General features: G+C 35.6%; 2 protein-coding genes across 4 annotated transcripts; both read right to left on the minus strand.

Moving 5' to 3' along the window:
* Positions 1 to 311: 311 nt before the first annotated feature.
* Positions 312 to 3,225, minus strand: LOC123552176 (porimin-like). The gene is made up of 2 exons (XM_045341619.2): positions 3,013 to 3,225; positions 312 to 1,194 (listed from the first exon to the last, which is right to left on the minus strand). Exons 1-2 carry the CDS (start codon positions 3,056 to 3,058, stop codon positions 629 to 631), a joined length of 612 nt encoding a protein of 203 aa, XP_045197554.2. The 5' UTR covers positions 3,059 to 3,225; the 3' UTR covers positions 312 to 628.
* Positions 3,226 to 6,707: 3,482 nt separating this feature from the next.
* On the minus strand, positions 6,708 to 11,040 carry LOC123552177 (sialomucin core protein 24-like). Of its 3 annotated transcripts, none has more exons than XM_045341625.2 (2): positions 10,890 to 11,040; positions 6,708 to 9,254 (listed from the first exon to the last, which is right to left on the minus strand). In XM_045341625.2, exon 2 carries the CDS (start codon positions 9,225 to 9,227, stop codon positions 8,379 to 8,381), a length of 849 nt encoding a protein of 282 aa, XP_045197560.2. In that variant the 5' UTR covers positions 9,228 to 9,254; positions 10,890 to 11,040; the 3' UTR covers positions 6,708 to 8,378. The 3 variants fall into 3 exon arrangements, with proteins under 3 accessions (XP_045197560.2, XP_045197555.2, XP_045197561.2); XM_045341620.2 differs by having other exon boundaries at positions 10,770 to 10,906; XM_045341626.2 differs by lacking the exon at positions 10,890 to 11,040 and adding an exon at positions 9,837 to 9,942.
* Between the last annotated feature and the right edge of the window lie 8,399 nt (positions 11,041 to 19,439).

Consider the following 19,439-nt stretch of genomic DNA (forward strand, 5'->3'; position numbering starts at 1 on the left):
TTATTTGAAATGACTACAAACATAGGTTTATTAATTATTTTGTTTATTTAATGTATATTTTTACATTCAATTGGTCTTAGTCTAATGTTTAGCAATAAAAAGGCGTACTGACTTTCAGAAGGAGCCGTAAACACGAAGTTCTTCCAGCATTGACGTCATAGAAAATTGACGTTCAACGATGTAGAGTTTAAGACCGAAACGATTTGACGTTACCATCGAGTTGTAGAATTTGATAATAGAAGAATTGTTGTCTTTAAGGTTCAGTCCATATGAGCATTTATGCAACAAAGGCAGTAATTCAATAACACACATACAATAATACTATAATATGAAATAAAATGACTTTTCACAGTTGAAGAAACAACAGCAAATTATGTCAGTTACCTGTCAACGCTATAAGTTTTAACAGAGAATCGGTCTTTCACATAAATGGGAGATGCATTCTCTCACATGCACACATGTCAAGCAATTATTTCAAAACTTTTAAGGGTACGCAGTGCTAGCTACAAACAAGCGTCTTCACTGAACACGTTTTGTTGACTGCATTTAAAACATTCGCTTCATGGATAATAATATGTAGTTTATTGGTCTTATATTATTCTTAGTCTAATACTTTTTTCTGCCTTTCTTAGTGCAGCTGTCCGTATCTACCAAGTCTCCTGTCATGATTTTTTGTATTACGCACATATCTATAACCACAAAAGCCAACAAACAAAACTACCATTCCTATACCCATCCCTCCAATAAAGGATCCAGCATCAAAAGAATGTTCTGAGCGTGCTTTTTGTGTTGTTGCTACCGTTTTTGTTGGTGTTGTGCTTGCACTTGTTTTTAGCCGACTTGTTTCAGTATGAGGGACAAAAGTGGTTAGACTTGAATTTCCGGATGGTGTCGTTCCTGATGTATATGATGATACTGTAGTTGTTCCTGACTGGCCTGTTGGAACTGCAGTAGAAAGATCAGCGTCGGTTGTAGGGATGGGTTGTTTTGATGTAAATTGTTCGGTAGTTGACGTTACAGTTGTTTCTATTGTTGGATTTTCGGTGATGTTTGGATTATATGTACTTGTGTCCATGCTTGTGTTCGAAATTGCGGGTGTAAATGTTGTAGCATTTGTGGTATCATTACTATCGGTTGTCGCAGTGTAGCTTTCTGTCGTCTGGGTTGAACTTGACACAATGCCACAATACAAAGCTGAAAGTAAAAAGTACAAAATGTTCACAACCTCTTCAGCTGCCTACTGTTTTTCCACCTCTGGTTTGTTTTGTATGTCAATTCCATGCTGTATATACATTTAGTAAGTACATCTAAAGAAGGTTTACATTCCTTTGATGACATTGCTTTTACAAAAAAAGGTGATGGTTCGATTTCTAGCAGGATTAGACTATATCGTATCTTAGCGCCACCAAGCGGATTAGACGAAGTGCAGCTACACTTAATTAACCTTCTAACGCCCCTATTTATCGGTACAATTTAGAATAATATGTTGTTAAATAACTCTAAGACTTAATAAAGCCTGTTACCAGTTCCGTTGTCTAACTCGTACTAGAATCGTACTTTGGAATCGTGACAAGAAGAGAGCGAAATTTCAAGGGGCTACATAATTCAATTATATAATGTGTGATAATAAGAAACGTGCCAATAAATGTCCGGCTTATCATACTACAATGTGAGGAATAAATATTTGCCTTTGTAAGTCAATCCAACCGTTCGTCCGTCCGTTTCAGAGAAAATTTGTGTTACATATATCTCCAAACATTTTTGACCTACTATCATGGAACCTTTTAGGAATATTATACAACATCAGAAGCGGTGCATCTGAGTTTTTGTTTTAACTTCTAAGCACATATTGCTCAAGATAAGCTTTTGTGATTTCTTTGTGTCCGTGGACCGCCATGCACTCTCTAGAGGTCACATCATTCCGATCTATATAAAATCTGGTTAGAATGTTTGTCATTATCACATCCTGATTAAATTTGAAATTAGGTCATATTGTATGCATCGGAGGTCAAAAAGTAGATAAAATAGTAAGAAAAAAAAACGTTACTTATATTCAAAGGCTACATTTTCTACCTGATCGTCATGAAACTTTGTTACAATGTGTGTCTCTGTAACTTCTGTCAAATTTAAAATTAAGTATTCAGATTTGACCTAGTCATGCTAGTTATCTCGTTTGACCCTAGATAACCTCGTTTTAAATTCTACATTGATACATTGATTTTGTGCAGAAAAATATATTTACTGAATTTAATAAAATATCAAATAGAAAATATTGTATCTATGTGATATTTGTCCATCACTTAACCTTGTTTTGACCTTACATAAACTTGGTTCAAATTAGATTAAGATATTATTGAGAAAAACATACGGACAAGACTTTAAGAAGAGTGGTTAAAAGTGACTTAAGACACTAGAACACGGAGAAAATACGCACCGCCCGGGGATCAGACACACGACCGAGCTTATCGGGCGGGCTAAATACTTTTGAAATAAGTCCCTTGAAATATCTTTTATCTTCTAAATTCGATTATGTCTATTGCATTTAGCCAGAGTTGTGACACCTTCTTAGACAAAACTTTAAACATTGCAATAATCATACTAAATATCTAGTACATAGTAAAGCACGACCATAATACACATCAGAGGTATAATGATATACATATAAAGATAGCAATTAATATTCATATTCAATCTCTTTATTCTTTTTTCTAGCGGATGTTAGGCATTCATGGTTTCAAAATGTGATTCATTTTTTTCTATTTAGATTTGTTAAAACTTTCGCCCTCTCAAAAAATTAAAAGATTTTTCTTTTTCTGATTTCGATTTTGAGGGGTTCTTCTGTTCAGACATGTCTAACGTTAAAATAGAGGAACCAGAAGTTGTATATTAATTTGGGTATGGGAATTTATCTAAGTAAGTAAGCCGTTTGCAACAACAAATTCTTGCGAATCCCAAGAGGGCTAAACAATTAAAAACAAGAAGAAGAGAATAGATCTATGTAAACAGTGTTACCTGTGAGATATCCGAAAATGAAAACTAAACTCGTGAGTGTCTTCATTTTAGTATGTTATAATAATTAGTATTACACACTGTACTATACAGCATTTAGGCTAAAGTCAATTGCTAGAAAACACAAATTACCACTCAAGGTTGTACTATATGTATTTTAACAAAGATACTTGATGTCACATTTGAACTAGCAACATAACAATCCTAGTGGTAGATTATCATAAATTGATAATCATTACTGATAAAGCAAATAACTAAACAAATAAAGTTATCTGCCTAGTATAGATAAAAATTGTAACGTTGAAGTAATATTCTTTTTTTTTTCAAAAAATTCATTTTACTTTTCAGTGGTCGCGCACGTTTAGAAATGCTTTTTATGTAACTTGACCACTCTAATCTGTGTATCTTAGCAATTTTACACATCATCTACACTTAGCATTAAAGTATTAAATACAATATTTCGCTTACTTAAAATAGGGACACAAACAAACCAATTTATTTACAGTTCCGGACATTAAGTGATCAAAAAGCGGCTTTCAACAGAATATGGCGTAAAGAACCGGCAGCAGAGCCAAACCCAAAATTTTGTTGACCGTGGGGAGATAGATAAACTGGCCGCCACCATATTGGAACAACTGGCGAGCCAGCGGTCTACGTAGACGTAGTACCAGAACCCAGCAAAAACCAACAGCTGTAGCCAGTGAATTGAGCCAATCTGTTTTACCTATCCCATGCAAGCAAGCTACCTAAGCGATAACTCCTGCTATAGGCCTCCCAATTATATATAGAAGAGGAGGAGGTACCGACGCACGAAGTGTACCATAGCAAACAAAAACATGATGAACCAAAATAAAACTCTGCAGCTTTGAAAAGCTGTCAGGTCTATAATATATAAAATACCATTTAGCTTCGTAGAAAAGTTTTCTTACAAAGCTTGTTTTGTTTGTTTGTTGTTGTTTTTTTTTTGTTGTTGTTGTTTTTTAGGGGTCGGGGGTCGCTGCAGTCTCTGTATTAACTTAGTCACAGCAACTACCTGTCCCTATAAAACAAATTTTGTTTAGTTTTTGGGTAGTTTTCAGTAATATTTCTCTCAGTATTTGGTGCTCTAATTCTCATTTCATTCTTCAATAATGTTGCTAGTTTCGGCATGTCTCAATGTGTATGATTCTATTGGCGGATGCCCTTTTTTCGGCGACGCCGTCTAAATTCGTTTTCGTTTTCCTATGCCACGTGACTTCAGTTTGCCAATCAAACTACTTGATAAGGCATTATAGATAATTTATCAAAACGGAAGATTTATGCAACACACTACCTGATTGGACGAGAGTGTCAATTTCTTTCACTCTGTTGACTGTGCTACGCTGAGTGAAATGTAGACAAAGCGTTTATCCTAAACGACGCTGCTCACAGTTTTAAAGCCAACTTTGGCTCAGTATATTTAGCAAGAATATTGATATATCTCAAAATAATAAGTAAGTTTAATAAATATGATAAAAACCTGTTCAAATACCAACATATATCAAATTAAAGAAAGAGCTGAATACGGTCTGCGTATCACATGAATAAGGGTGTGATAAGAGTCTTTTATGTAGAGAAGTGCTTTTTAAAAGATTTTCCTTGTTACAATTGTCGTCTGTATATGAAAAGGTTTCTTGCTTTTGTGACTTATTCAGTTTGCATATTAAAATGAATACTTGTTTGCTTTGATATATTTGTTACAAATCAATTAACTGATTTGTTATATATGAATATTTTTTTTAGTATTGTATGCAAGTATTGAACTCAGTTGAAATCTGTTGCATTATATATATGCTATATAATGACTGAATCTCATTTTATACTGAAATGAAGGTACGTTGCATACAGTTTATCTATGTGATATAACTACGGTCAAACTTTGCTTATGCGGTCAAAATTTGCTTATGAAACAGAAATATTGAAATAATAACAATTGTATGTTTTGCTTGACCTTCACTTTTTATAGGTGTGACGTCATTGTCCAAAGATTCACGAATAGCGAATATGCATTTGTTAAAGCGGGATCAGTTGGCCTATTTTAGAAATAAATAAAAATAATAAATAAAAAATTCCTTTAATTGATTTTTTCTCATGTATTCTAATCAAACTTGATTTGTAGCATCTTTATTAGGCCCGCAGCCAACTTTGTTCAGCTGGGACATTTGACCCCTTTTAGGGGCTGCTAGAGCTAAAACTAGAAATGCCTTTATACAGCGTCTCATGAACAGCTTGGTGGATCTTTGTCATACTTGGTCTGGAGCATCATTATAAGGTCCTCTTCCAAATTTATTTATATAGGAACTTGGGCCCTATTAGGGACCACTATTGCTAAAAGTAGATATGCCTTTCTTCGCATTAACCACTAAAATGTAATGGATTTTTATCAAACTCGATGTGTAACAATATCGTAAGGTCTCCTGCTATTTTGTTACAAATGGGTATAGGGACCAATTTAGCTAAAAATATAAACACGTTTAATGACCTCTTCTCATGAACCGCTTTATGAATCTTCATCGAACTACTGCTGTAATTATTCGTCTAAGGATAAACGAAACAAAATTGCAACCCTACGAAACCTTTGCGAAAAATTAAAAGAGAACCATTTAAATTGTTAAAGTGCGGTGTTTAGTTTTGCAATTTGAAAAATGTTAGATGAAAGATGAATGTTAGATGAAAAATTTAAAAACTTCTTTCCTTATTACAATTCGCCGACCATCATTTTTAAAGATATTTCTTGTTCAGTGTTCTTGTCTCTTGAATCCGACAATGCTATTAATAATTTTATATCTACACATTTCATGTCTCTTGTAGTTAAAGCCCACTGAGTTAAATTTTTCCAAAAAAAAAAAAACAGATAAAAGAAGAAAATTAACAAGAAATTAAAGGAGAGATGCCTATTTAAAAGTAAGACAGCTGCACGTTTTGATTTATATATTCAATATGCTGTAGAACAATTCCAAAATTATTGGACAAATTTTGTGCTATAGATAGTTTATTTTATACGACTTGTGTTGTACATATTAGTAATACGTATTTGCAGCTTAAGTTTGTGGAATAAGCCTTTTGCGTATATTTGAAAATGGTTTGATATCAAACAACTGTTGTTAGTTTTGCGGGTTCGATATCTGTGTACTTTGGGATCTTTGCTTGTTTGCATTGTTGGGTTTGTTAGGCCACGCATTGTAATGACGGAGAAAGACCTCAGGAGTCAATCATGCCATTACTTCAGTCATAGTCAGGTATGCATAGTCAGGCACCTGGGCGGAACCGAAACTTTTCAGGCTTTCAGTCTTGTTACTTATGGAATTCGGTCACAACTTTAATTGAGAAGGCATGCACAAATATTTTATACTCATTATAAAAGACAACAGGCTGAGGTATGCGCTAAGAGAAAAAGTGTAATTGGCATAATGCTACCTTGTTTAGTTTTTTTTATTTTATTCTATTTTTTTTAAATTACCTTGGCCGTGGTATATATGACTTTAAGACATTTTCTTTAACCTTTAGCCTGCTAAATTTCTAAAATGAACTGGTTCATCTTCCAATTTGGACAGTACTATTAACTGTTAACGCTGAGCGTTATTTTTCTAAGAAAACGTCATTCCTTCCGGTACACGGAATCTTCTGAGAGTTTGCTCTTTTGTTGACTTCGGTGGATAAATAAAAATGAAATTAAAGAATATCGGTTATTTTCAATTTATTGCTAATATTAATATTTTTACAAATGCAAAAATACGCAAAAAAGGGCTTATGCCATAAGTTATGGTTTTAATCTCGCTCTAAAGAGTTACAAATATAAAGCACCTGAAAATGATTTAATAGCATTTTTAGTGAAAACTTCCCAATTTTACATGCAATATTTTAATAAAAATGTATGAACAGGATTGGTGTTGTTCAAAATAAATTCCTAGATTTAGGACATCGCCATCTTCTAAAATGTAAAATAAATAATGTTATGTCACGACGCTCATTTGTAAGAAAAAAAGACTCTCAGTCAGTTAAAATTGCCAAATTGCGAAAATGAACAAAAGCCTTCTTCATATAAACCTTAAGATTCGATCTATCATAAAACATTTCCTCTGAAAACGAATGACATTTTCAAAAAAAAAAATGAAACCGAAAAAAATACCTTGCAGATGCGCCTTTAAAGATTGTGACTTTTCTGCTTCGTAATATTATGGTTTGTTCACTTATACTTTGTAATTTAATTATATTCATTATCAATTGCTTGCGTATGAACTTAATTCTATAAATATAAATTAAAACCAAACAACCCAATCAAAATGAACATAGTTTAAACAAGCAAAACTCTCTTGAGTACATAATTCGAACATGCATTTGTTCAAACTGGAAATGAAATATTATAACAAAAAACAGAAAAAGAAAAATACCAAACAACATTTATCACGCATTTGTAAACTAAGCAGAATATAGCTGAAGAACATCCGCTGGATATACTTATAGACGACGACCAAACATCCACAGACCAAGAAGCTAAAGCCGAACTGATGTGTTTACATGTACAATGAAAAGTGTAATGAAGATCGTGTGTAGTAATGAATACGTATATCTCTGTAAATGAAACATTGCTGTAATGTCAGTTTATTACTTTATTACCTCAATTATTTAACAATATTTTATCCTATAATAGTTATCCAGTCAGCAAACCTATATCTACCTCAACGGATCGATATCATTTGCATATCAATTTGCATGTCTGTTTCGGATCGAACCGATGTTAACGCTATCTGGCCGGTATTGCAACATTGGTGTACAGCACGCACATTAGTGTTTAGACTATGACAGAATATATTTTGTAAAGAAATATTCATAATATTTAACACAGATATCAATACCTATTTCAAAACAAATTGATATGGACCATGTCTTCATATCAAGGAGACATCAGACCTATTGCCCACAAGGTAACAACAATAGAGGCTTAGGTTGCAAGGCACGTGCATGTACGCCTAGAACATTCATTTATTCGTACAGCTAAGAATCAGAAAATGTAATCGTGCTGATGTGAGTTTGACTAGCACTTTTCGAAGGCCGAAAAAGCGATCGAGCTAATGGGACTTTGACTAGTACATTTCGAAGGCCAAAAAAGTAATCGAGCTGATCCGACGATATTTTACCAACAGTTTTCGAAGGCGCGCGGCTAAATTATGCGGTAATTACACTATTCTGAATTTTGACATTAAGATTTGTATTGAATTAAAAATGAATTCCAACTTGTTATAAAACATATAACAAGTTTAACAGTGTAATGAGTATAACATCCATCAAGATATACTGCAAACATTTCATCAAAGTATACATATCTAACTCCTGTATTGGCACCACTTCCATTAAATTGACGAATATCCCTCCCTTTTGTTCTTGCAATAACGAACTAAAAATATTATCAGAACGACTAATGCCGCCACGCCTAAACCGAGAATTATTCCACCAACAAACGACACGCCATCAAACTTCCTGTGTTTTGAAGAAGGTTTTGCAGTATGTGGTTCAGTGGTCGGCTTCTTTGTTGGTGCCGTAGTTGGTTTTGTAGGTGAAGGTGTACTCTCTGCTGTCGTTTCCGTGGTGACAGGTATTGAAGATGTCGTCCCGTTGCTTTCTCCTGTTGTCGGATAAACAGTTTGAGTCGTCACTTTGTGATGATCTGTTGTAATTGTACTAGGCTCTGTTGTTATTTCAGTAGGAGGTTCTGTTGTTATTTCACTTGGCTCTGTGGTCATTTTACTAGGCTCTGTTGTTATTTCAGTAGGTTTAGTTGTTATTTTACTTGGTTCTGTGGTTATTTTACTAGGCTCCGTTGTTATCCCAGTGGGTTCTGTTGTTATTTTACTATGCTCTGTTGTTATTTTGCTAGGTTCTGTTGTTATTTTACTTGGTTCTGTTGTTATTTTGCTAGGTTCTGTTGTTATTTTACTTGGTTCTGTTGTTATTTCAGTGTGTTCTGTTGTTACTTTACTATGCGTAGTTGTTTTTTCTCCATTTGTGGTAGTTTTCGAGGATTCCGTATTTGCAGTCGTAATGTGAATATGTTCGGTTGTAACTTTGGTCTTCTCTGTCGTTTGTTCGTGATCGTCAGATATTTCATTACTGCCTCTGAAATTTCTGCTAGAAGACGTCTGGCGTATGTGTATGATTGCTACTATGGTAACAAGGATGCCGAGTTTGAAATAGGAGATCATTCTGAGCTTGTACTATCTATTATATGCCTGAAAAAAAAAAACAACATTCACGTTGCAGCTTTACAAACACAAGAACAGTTGAAAATGTAATATGCAGGAACTGGTATTTACACTCGCCGGAACGAGTCACCAGAGCTATTATTACATCCGCACCGGCGTCCTTGTTAATGGCTAGGCTATCTTGCTATGTCAAATTCCAGTGTAAATCTGAGATCGTCGAAACAACATGAAAAAATACACAGGGATGAAAAGGAAATTAATAACGTGAAAAGATATCTAAGTAAATTATAAAGTAACAATGACACACAAATACGTGTCCCGACAACGTACTAGAAGAAAATGCACGGTACAAGAATCTTGTATCATGCATCACACAAATTTACACCAAATACATATTCATCAATCGAGAATATGTGTAAATGAGCTGAGCGTTATGTTTCGAAGAAAGCGTCGTTAAACTGTCTGAATGACATGACATGAATCACACGAGTATCGACTACGAGTAAATGTCCCCCGTTTTTTTTTCAGTGGAAGAAATAATAGGGGTATTTTAACTTAGATTTCCTTATTGTATTATACGATCTCTTTCTAATCTTAACAAAGTATCACCTTTTTATGACGTTCCACTGTTAAATCTTTCTGATCAATATACGATCTCCCACAATAACAAAATAAAACTGACAGGTTATCAGAATTATGCACTTTACACGGCTTCCTGGATATCACGAGGTTTTAACATTGAAGGGCTAGGCAATTTTAACAATGTAAAATTCCTTTGTAACCTGGGATCGTCGAAACAAAGCGAGAAATGCATGGGAATCAGGAGGAAGTAAATAAAGTTAAAAAGATACCCCTCTGAGTAAATCAATAAAACATAAAAATGTAGACCGACAAGGTAGTAGAGGAGATTTCGGTATAAGCTTTTTTTTTGTTTAGAACCACCTTTTCTCAAAACCTAAATGAGCTGCATTTTTTTAAAACTTTGTACACTACTTTATCATCATTAGGTGACTATGTAGGCCAAGAACCATAACTCTGATAAGCATTTTGTTAGAACTGTGGCCCTTTTTGTACTTAGATAATGTTAAAATTCTGCATTTCATTGCTATGATATTACCATCTGAATGACAGGTTCCATATTTCTTGCTCATTTTGATGAGAAAAGCCCCGTTTTGTTCTCTTTTTTGTATAATTCCACCAACCAAAATCAACCAAAAACAATCTTTTTTAAAAATTTTAGTTTCTTGTGATACATGATATTGATTGTTGGTATCCCCTCATCTCTGTCCACATTTTTATTCTGTTTCTCAGTACTGATTCAAACTCAAACATACACACGCACGCACGCACCAAATCTTACGCCCAAACACCATGCCCACCCTTTTCAGAACTATGTGCTTTTGCTAAACGTTTCGTCTTCGAGCTTCGTTGTCCTTTAAAACACATTTGCAATCATGGTGATCATTTAATAAATTGAATAGCTTCACTATTAAAATTACTCATATTTACTGTTTAAAGATAAATTAAATAAAAGCAACTTACTGGATAAACTATAGTCCTTACAGTTCTACACAATTTGTCAAGTAATCAGAAACAGGACGCACATTAGATTTTAAGTATTGACATTGTGCTACAAGATTGTTTAAGATCAAATACACATACCAGCTACTTCCTGTTCCTCTTGCGTAAAAGGCGGACCTCATTCACCGAATAGATCACGAGGAAATTAAATGAATATAATGAATCAATACCGAAACTTCACGTGTTTTATCATACACTAAATAAAAATTTACGGCGCAAAAACATCGAAATTTATCTTCACTACTTTGAACGCGGAAGATAGTACGAATAATTTGGCTACTTATTCTTTAACTTAAGAAGAGTCCATTACCAATATTTACTGAATAATACATGAAAAACAGTTGATGAACTAAACTTAACTGAATAATAATTACAACATTCACAGAACGCTCCCCACCCCTGCCACTCCAAGCATTCTGGCGCCCAGTTTCTTTTACAAAAGTTCCGTTCCAAGCCGGTATCCCGTTCCGTAGTATATGTTGTGTGTTGTTGCTGTTACCTTTCCACATTTTATATTGCTTTCAATGTAAGAAGCTCGTCGTCTGCTATAGCTTACCTATATGATGTAATGTACGGAAAATGCGAGGGGACGCGTGTGCAGGTCTTTTTTGTACCCCCCCCCCCCCACCCCCAATGAGTGGTGGGGGAATATAGATTTGGTCTTGTCCGTGCGTCCGTCCGTGCGTCCGAAGTTCGTGACGCGCCTAGCTCAAAAAGTATTTGATATAACCTTGCATGAGTCTTTATCATGATATGAACTTCCTATTTTAAGTCTGGCTCCGCCCACTATTTTCAAAATTATGGCCCCTGAAACAGTAAAAAACGCACATTTTCACCTTGTGACACGCCTAGCTCAAGAAGTATTTGATATAGATTCATGAAACCTTGCATGAGTCTTAATCATGATATGAACTTGCGCACCTCCTATTTTTCATCTGGCTCCGCCCCCTATATCCAGAGTTATGGCCCCTGAAATAGTCAAAAAATGCACATTTTCACCTTGTGAAGCACCTAACTCAAAAAGTATTGCATATAAATTGATTAAACCTTGCATGAGTCTTTATTATGATATGAACTTGCGCACCTCTTACTTTTTGTCTGCCTCCTTCCCCTATTTTCAGAGTTATGGCCCCTGATATAGTCAAAAATGCACATTTTCATCTTGTGACGCGCCTAGCTCAAAAAGTATATGATATAGATGGATGATAACTTGCAAGAGCCTTTATCATGATATAAACTTGCACACCTCTTATTTTTTGGATGGCTTCTTCCCCTTTTTTTAAAGTTATGGCCCCTGAAGTAGTCAAAAATGCACATTTTTACCTAATTATGTGCCTAGCTCAAAAAGTATTTGATGTAAATTCATGAAACTTTGCTTAAGTCTTTATCATGATATGACCTTGCACACTTGGCATTCTTCTTGAGAATCTTAGCGCTTATTACAGAGTTATGGCCCTAGAAATAGCCAAAATAGTGGATTTTTTTTTGTTTGTGATGTTCATAGCTCAAAAAGTATATGACCTTGAACAATGAATCCTTTTCATCGAAACATACGAAATATCCATGAATTTCCAGGTCAATATTTACGGGCAATATATCATCATCGGTTAAGTTTTTGATCTCAGTACCTATTAATTAGAATGGATTGAAACTTCACACACTTGTTCACTGTGGTGCTCTGATTCAGTACACAGGTTTCATGACTCTACTTTGCATTTTCGCAAAATTATGCCCCTTTTCCGACTTAGCAATTTTTGGTTAAAGTTTTTGTATGTAAGCTAGTGTCTCAGTGTCCACTAATGGGAATGCATTGAAACTTCACATACTTGTTCTCTTTGATAATATGTTATGCAGTAGATTCGCAGTTTACAAAATAATTCCCCTTTTACGACTTTTATATTCATTCAATTGACAAGGCTGTTGAATAGTTGAGCGTTGTTATCCGCCTCTTGTTTCCTGTTTCGGTCACAAGCCCCTGACTCTATTGAAGTCAGGCACATGATTATAATTAATTTGATTTTTTGACATGCTGGTGTTTTCCTAAAAACAAATACTGGCACATGCTATCAAAAGTTTTATTAATGCATGTCGTACAAAAACTTTGTGAACAATACGTTGCTACTAAATTCTTTCAGATGTTAATTTGCTCACAAATACAATTCCACCTTCACAACCAGGCCCGGTTGTGAAAATATCAAATATTACAATAATGTAATTGTTTCTTATTCTAAAAACGTATTAATTAATATGGGTCATTTTTCAATAGATCATATAACAGTAATGGTGGTTTCAAAATTCATTCTGTACAATAAGCCAACGAAAGTCCATTCAAACTGAACACAGTGTAATGGTATTGTGTATTTAAGTGTTCCGTGAAAAGGTGTACAATGTTCAAAACACAATACAACTCTACATCCGGCCAGGGTATGACCTTTGAGACTCTTGAATATACAATTTCAATGTACACATGATCTAGTATATTAGCTATGGTACGACAAAACACGCTTCTTAAAAAGATATTTAATAACTAATTATTAATGTGTATACCATGTTTGATCAAACTTAAGGTAAGAAGGTAAGATGGAACTGAAATTGAAATTACTAAAGTTTACAACCCACGTGATACCCTAAACAAAAACCACTAATCTGTATTCCTCGACGCCAGCTTGTACTTAGCCAAAAACATATCAGAGGTAAGTCGCATCTGGCTTGTGGCACTAAGAAGAGAGCTATATGTAAATGATATTTTGACGTTAAATAAATCTTCCCTTTTTTTACTTCTATTCCCTGACAATCACGAAAGCACAAACCACCGACATTTCTTGAGAAACTAATAGTTACATTGAAATATATAACATATTGACTGGATAAATACACTCAGACATTTACAATATCGTGTTTTTTATTCAAATGAGAATACGCTCAAACGTTTACAACGTTGTTTTGTTTTATTCGCTGGATAATACACTCAGGCATTTACAATGTTGTGTTCCTTTATTCGCTGGATGATACAACCAGGCATTTACAATGTTGTGCTCCTTTATTCGCTGGATGATGCACTCAGGCATTAACAATGTTGTGCTCCTTTATTCGCTGGATGATACACTCAGGCATTAACAATGTTGTGCTCCTTTATTCACTGGATAATGCACTCAGGCATTTACAATGTTGTGCTCCTTTATTCACTGGATAATGAACTCAGGCATTTACAATGTTGTGTTCCTTTATTCGCTGGATAATGCACTCAGGCATTTACAATGTTGTGTTCCTTTATTCGCTGGATAATACACTCAGGCATTTACAATGTTGTGCTCCTTTATTCACTGGATAATGCACTCAGGCATTTACAATGTTGTGCTCCTTTATTTACTCAGGCATTTACAATGTTGTGTTCCTTTATTCGCTGGATAATACACTCAGGCATTTACAATGTTGTGCTCCTTTATTCACTGGATAATGCACTCAGGCATTTACAATGTTGTGCTCCTTTATTCACTCAGGCATTTACAATGTTGTGTTCCTTTATTCGCTGGATGATACATTCAGGCATTTACAATGTTGTGCTCCTTTATTCACTGGATAATACACTCAGGCATTTACAATGTTGTGATCCTTTATTCACTGGATAATGCACTCAGGCATTTACAATGTTGTGTTCGCTGGATAATACATTCAGGCATTTACAATGTTGTGCTCCTTTATTCGCTGGATAATGCACTCAGGCATTTACATTGTTGTGTTCCTTTATTCGCTGGATGATACACTCAGGCATTTACAATGTTGTGCTCCTTTATTCGCTGGATAATACACTCAGGCATTCACAATGTTGTGTTCCTTTATTCGCTGGATAATCCACTCAGGCATTCACAATGTTGTGCTCCTTTATTCGCTGGATAATGCATTCAGGCATTCACAATATTGTGTTCCTTTATTCGCTGGATAATGCACTCAGGCATTTACAATGTTGTGTTCCTTTATTCGCTGGATAATACATTCAGGCATTTACAATGTTGTGCTCCTTTATTCGCTGAATAATAAATTCAGGCATTTACAATGTTGTGTTCCTTTATTCGCTGGATGATACACTCAGGCATTTACAATGTTGTGCTCCTTTATTCGCTGGATGATACACTCAGGCATTTAAAATGTTGTGTTCCTTTATTCGCTGGATGATCCATTCAGGCATTTACAATGTTGTGTTCCTTTATTCGCTGGATAATGCACTCAGGCATTTTCTAATGTTGTGTTTCCTTTATTGCTGGATAATGCACTCAGGCATTTACAATGTTGTGCTCTTTTATTCGCTGGATAATGCACTCAGGCATTTACAATGTTGTGCTCCTTTATTCGCTGGATAATGCACTCAGGCATTTACAATGTTGTGCTCCTTTATTCGCTGGATAATGCACTCAGGCATTTACAATGTTGTGCTCCTTTATTCGCTGGATAATGCACTCAGGCATTTACAATGTTGTGCTCCTTTATTCGCTGGATAATACACTCAGGCATTTACAATGTTGTGCTCCTTTATTCGCTGGATAATACACTCAGGCATTTACAATGTTGTGTTCCTTTATTCGCTGGACAATACACTCAGGCATTTACAATGTTGTTCTCCTTTATTCGCTGGACAATACACTCAGGCATTTACAATGTTGTGCTCCTTTTTTCGCTGGATAATTCATTCAGGCACTCAGGCATTTACAATGTTGTGTTCCTTTATTCACTGCATAATGCACTCAGGCATTTACAATGTTGTGTTCCTTTATTCACTGGATAATGCACTCAGGCATTTACAAAGTTGTGTTCCTTTATTCACTAGATAATGCACTTTATTCACTGGATAATGCACTCAGGCATTTACAATGTTGTGTTCCTTTATTCGCTGGATAATACACTCAGGCATTTACAATGTTGTGCTCCTTTATTCACTGGATAATGCACTCAGGCATTTACAATGTTGTGCTCCTTTATTCACTCAGGCATTTACAATGTTGTGTTCCTTTATTCGCTGGATGACACATTCAGGCATTTACAATGTTGTGCCCCTTTATTCACTGGATAATACACTCAGGCATTTACAATGTTGTGTTCCTTTATTCACTGGATAATGCACTCAGGCATTTACAATGTTGTGTTCGCTGGATAATACATTCAGGCATTTGCAATGTTGTGCTCCTTTATTCGCTGGATAATGCACTCAGGCATTTACATTGTTGTGTTCCTTTATACGCTGGATGATACACTCAGGCATTTACAATGTTGTGCTCCTTTATTCGCTGGATAATGCACTCAGGCATTCACAATGTTGTGATCCTTTATTCGCTGGATAATGCACTCAGGCATTCACAATGTTGTGCTCCTTTATTCGCTGGATAATGCAATCAGGCATTCACAATGTTGTGTTCCTTTATTCGCTGGATAATACATTCAGGCATTCACAATGTTGTGCTCCTTTATTCGCTGGATAATAAATTCAGGCATTCACAATGTTGTGTTCCTTTATTCGCTGGATGATACACTCAGGCATTTACAATGTTGTGCTCCTTTATTCGCTGGATGATACACTCAGGCATTTACAATGTTGTGTTCCTTTATTCGCTGGATGATCCATTCAGGCATTTACAATGTTGTGTTCCTTTATTCGCTGGATAATGCACTCAGGCATTTACAATGTTGTGTTCCTTTATTCGCTGGATAATGCACTCAGGCATTTGCAATGTTGTGCTCCTTTATTCGCTGGATAATGCACTCAGGCATTTGCAATGTTGTGCTCCTTTATTCGCTGGATAATGCACTCAGGCATTTACAATGTTGTGCTCCTTTATTCGCTGGATAATGCACTCAGGCATTTACAATGTTGTGCTCCTTTATTCGCTGGATAATGCACTCAGGCATTTACAATGTTGTGCTCCTTTATTCGCTGGATAATGCACTCAGGCATTTACAATGTTGTGCTCCTTTATTCGCTGGATAATGCACTCAGGCATTTACAATGTTGTGCTCCTTTATTCGCTGGATAATACACTCAGGCATTTACAATGTTGTGCTCCTTTATTCGCTGGATAATGCATTTAGGCATTTACAATGTTGTGTTCCTTTATTCGCTGGATAATACACTCAGGCATTTACAATGTTGTGCTCCTTTATTCGCTGGACAATACACTCAGGCATTTACAATGTTGTGCTCCTTTATTCGCTGGTCAATACACTCAGGCATTTACAATGTTGTGCTCCTTTTTTCGCTGGATAATTCATTCAGGCACTGAGGCATTTACAATGTTGTGTTCCTTTATTCACTGCATAATGCACTCAGGCATTTACAATGTTGTGTTCCTTTATTCACTGGATAATGCACTCAGGCATTTACAAAGTTGTGTTCCTTTATTCACTAGATAATGCACTTTATTCACTGGATAATGCACTCAGGCATTTACAATGTTGTGTTCCTTTATTCGCTGGATAATACATTCAGGCATTTACAATGTTGTGCTCCTTTATTCACTGGATAATGCACTCAGGCATTTACAATGTTGTGCTCCTTTATTCACTCAGGCATTTACAATGTTGTGTTCCTTTATTCGCTGGATAATACACTCAGGCATTTACAATGTTGTGCTCCTTTATTCACTGGATAATGCACTCAGGCATTTACAATGTTGTGCTCCTTTATTCACTCAGGCATTTACAATGTTGTGTTCCTTTATTCGCTGGATGATACATTCAGGCATTTACAATGTTGTGCTCCTTTATTCACTGGATAATACACTTAGGCATTTACAATGTTATGTTCCTTTATTCACTGGATAATGCACTCAGGCATTTACAATTTTGTGTTCGCTGGATAATACATTCAGGCATTTACAATGTTGTGCTCCTTTATTCGCTGGATAAGGCACTCAGGCATTTACAATGTTGTGTTCCTTTATTCGCTGGATGATACACTCAGTCATTTACAATGTTGTGCTCCTTTATTCACTGGATAATACACTCAGGCATTTACAATGTTGTGTTCCTTTATTCGCTGGATAATGCACTCAGGCATTCACAATGTTGTGCTCCTTTATTCGCTGGATAATACATTCAGGCATTTACAATGTTGTGTTCCTTTATTCGCTGGATAATGCACTCAGGCATTCACAATGTTGTGCTCCTTTATTCGCTGGATAATACATTCAGGCATTTACAATGTTGTGTTCCTTTATTCGCTGGATAATACACTCAGGCATTTACAATGTTGTGCTCCTTTATTCGCTGGATAATAAATTCAGGCATTTACAATGTTGTGTTCCTTTATTCGCTGGATGGTACACTCAGGCATTTACAATGTTGTGCTCCTTTATTCGCTGGATGATACAGTCAGGCATTTACAATGTTGTGCTCCTTTATTCGCTGGATGATACATTCAGTCATTTACAATGTTGTGTTCCTTTATTCACTGGATAATGCACTCAGGCATTTACAATGTTGTGCTCCTTTATCCACTGGATAATACACTCAGGCATTTAAATGTTGTCTTCCTTTATTCACTGGATAATGCACTCAGGCATTTACAATGTTGTGCTCCTTTATTCACTGGATAATACACTCAGGCATTTACAATGTTGTGTTCCTTAATTCGCTGGATAATGCACTCAGGCATTTACAATGTTGTGCTCCTTTATTCACTGGATAATACACTCAGGCATTTACAATGTTGTGCTCATTTATTCGCTGGATAATACATTTAGGCATTTACAATGTTGTGTTCCTTTATTCGCTGGATAATACACTCGGGCATTTACAATGTTGTGCTCCTTTATTCGCTGGATAATACACTCAGGCATTTACAATGTTGTGTTCCTTTATTCGCTGGATAATACACTCAGGCATTTACAATGTTGTGCTCCTTTATTCGCTGGATAATACACTCAGGCATTTACAATGTTGTGCTCCTGTATTCACTGGACGATACATTCAGGCATTTACAATGTTGTGTTCCTTTATTCACTGGACGATACATTCAGGCATTAACAATGATGTGTTCCTTTATTCACTGGATAATACATTCACGCATTTACAATGTTGTGTTCCTTTCTTCGCTGGATAATACATTCAGGCATTTACAATATTGTGTTCCTTTATTCGCTGGATAATACACTCAGGCATTTACAATGTTGTGCTCCTTTATTCGCTGGATAATACACTCAGGCATTTACAATGTTGTGCTCCTTTATTCGCTGCATAATACATTCAGGCATTTACAATTTACAATGTTGTGTTGCTTTATTCGCTGGATGATACATTCAGGCATTTACAATGTTGTGCTCCTTTATTCGCTGGATAATGCACTCAGGCATTTACAATGTTGTGTTCCTTTATTTACTGGATAATGCACTCAGGCATTTACAATGTTGTGCTCCTTTATTCGCTGGATAATGCACTCAGGCATATACAATGTTGTGCTCCTTTATTCGCTGGATAATGCACTCAGGCATTTACAATGTTGTGCTCCTTTATTCGCTGGATAATACATTCAGGCATTTACAATGTTGTGTTCCTTTATTCGCTGGATAATACACTCAGGCATTTACAATGTTGTGCTCCTTTCTTCACTGGATAATACACTCAGGCATTTACAATGTTGTGCTC

Source organism: Mercenaria mercenaria, chromosome 4 (assembly GCF_021730395.1).
Source record: "Mercenaria mercenaria strain notata chromosome 4, MADL_Memer_1, whole genome shotgun sequence".
NCBI lineage: Eukaryota > Metazoa > Mollusca > Bivalvia > Venerida > Veneridae > Mercenaria > Mercenaria mercenaria.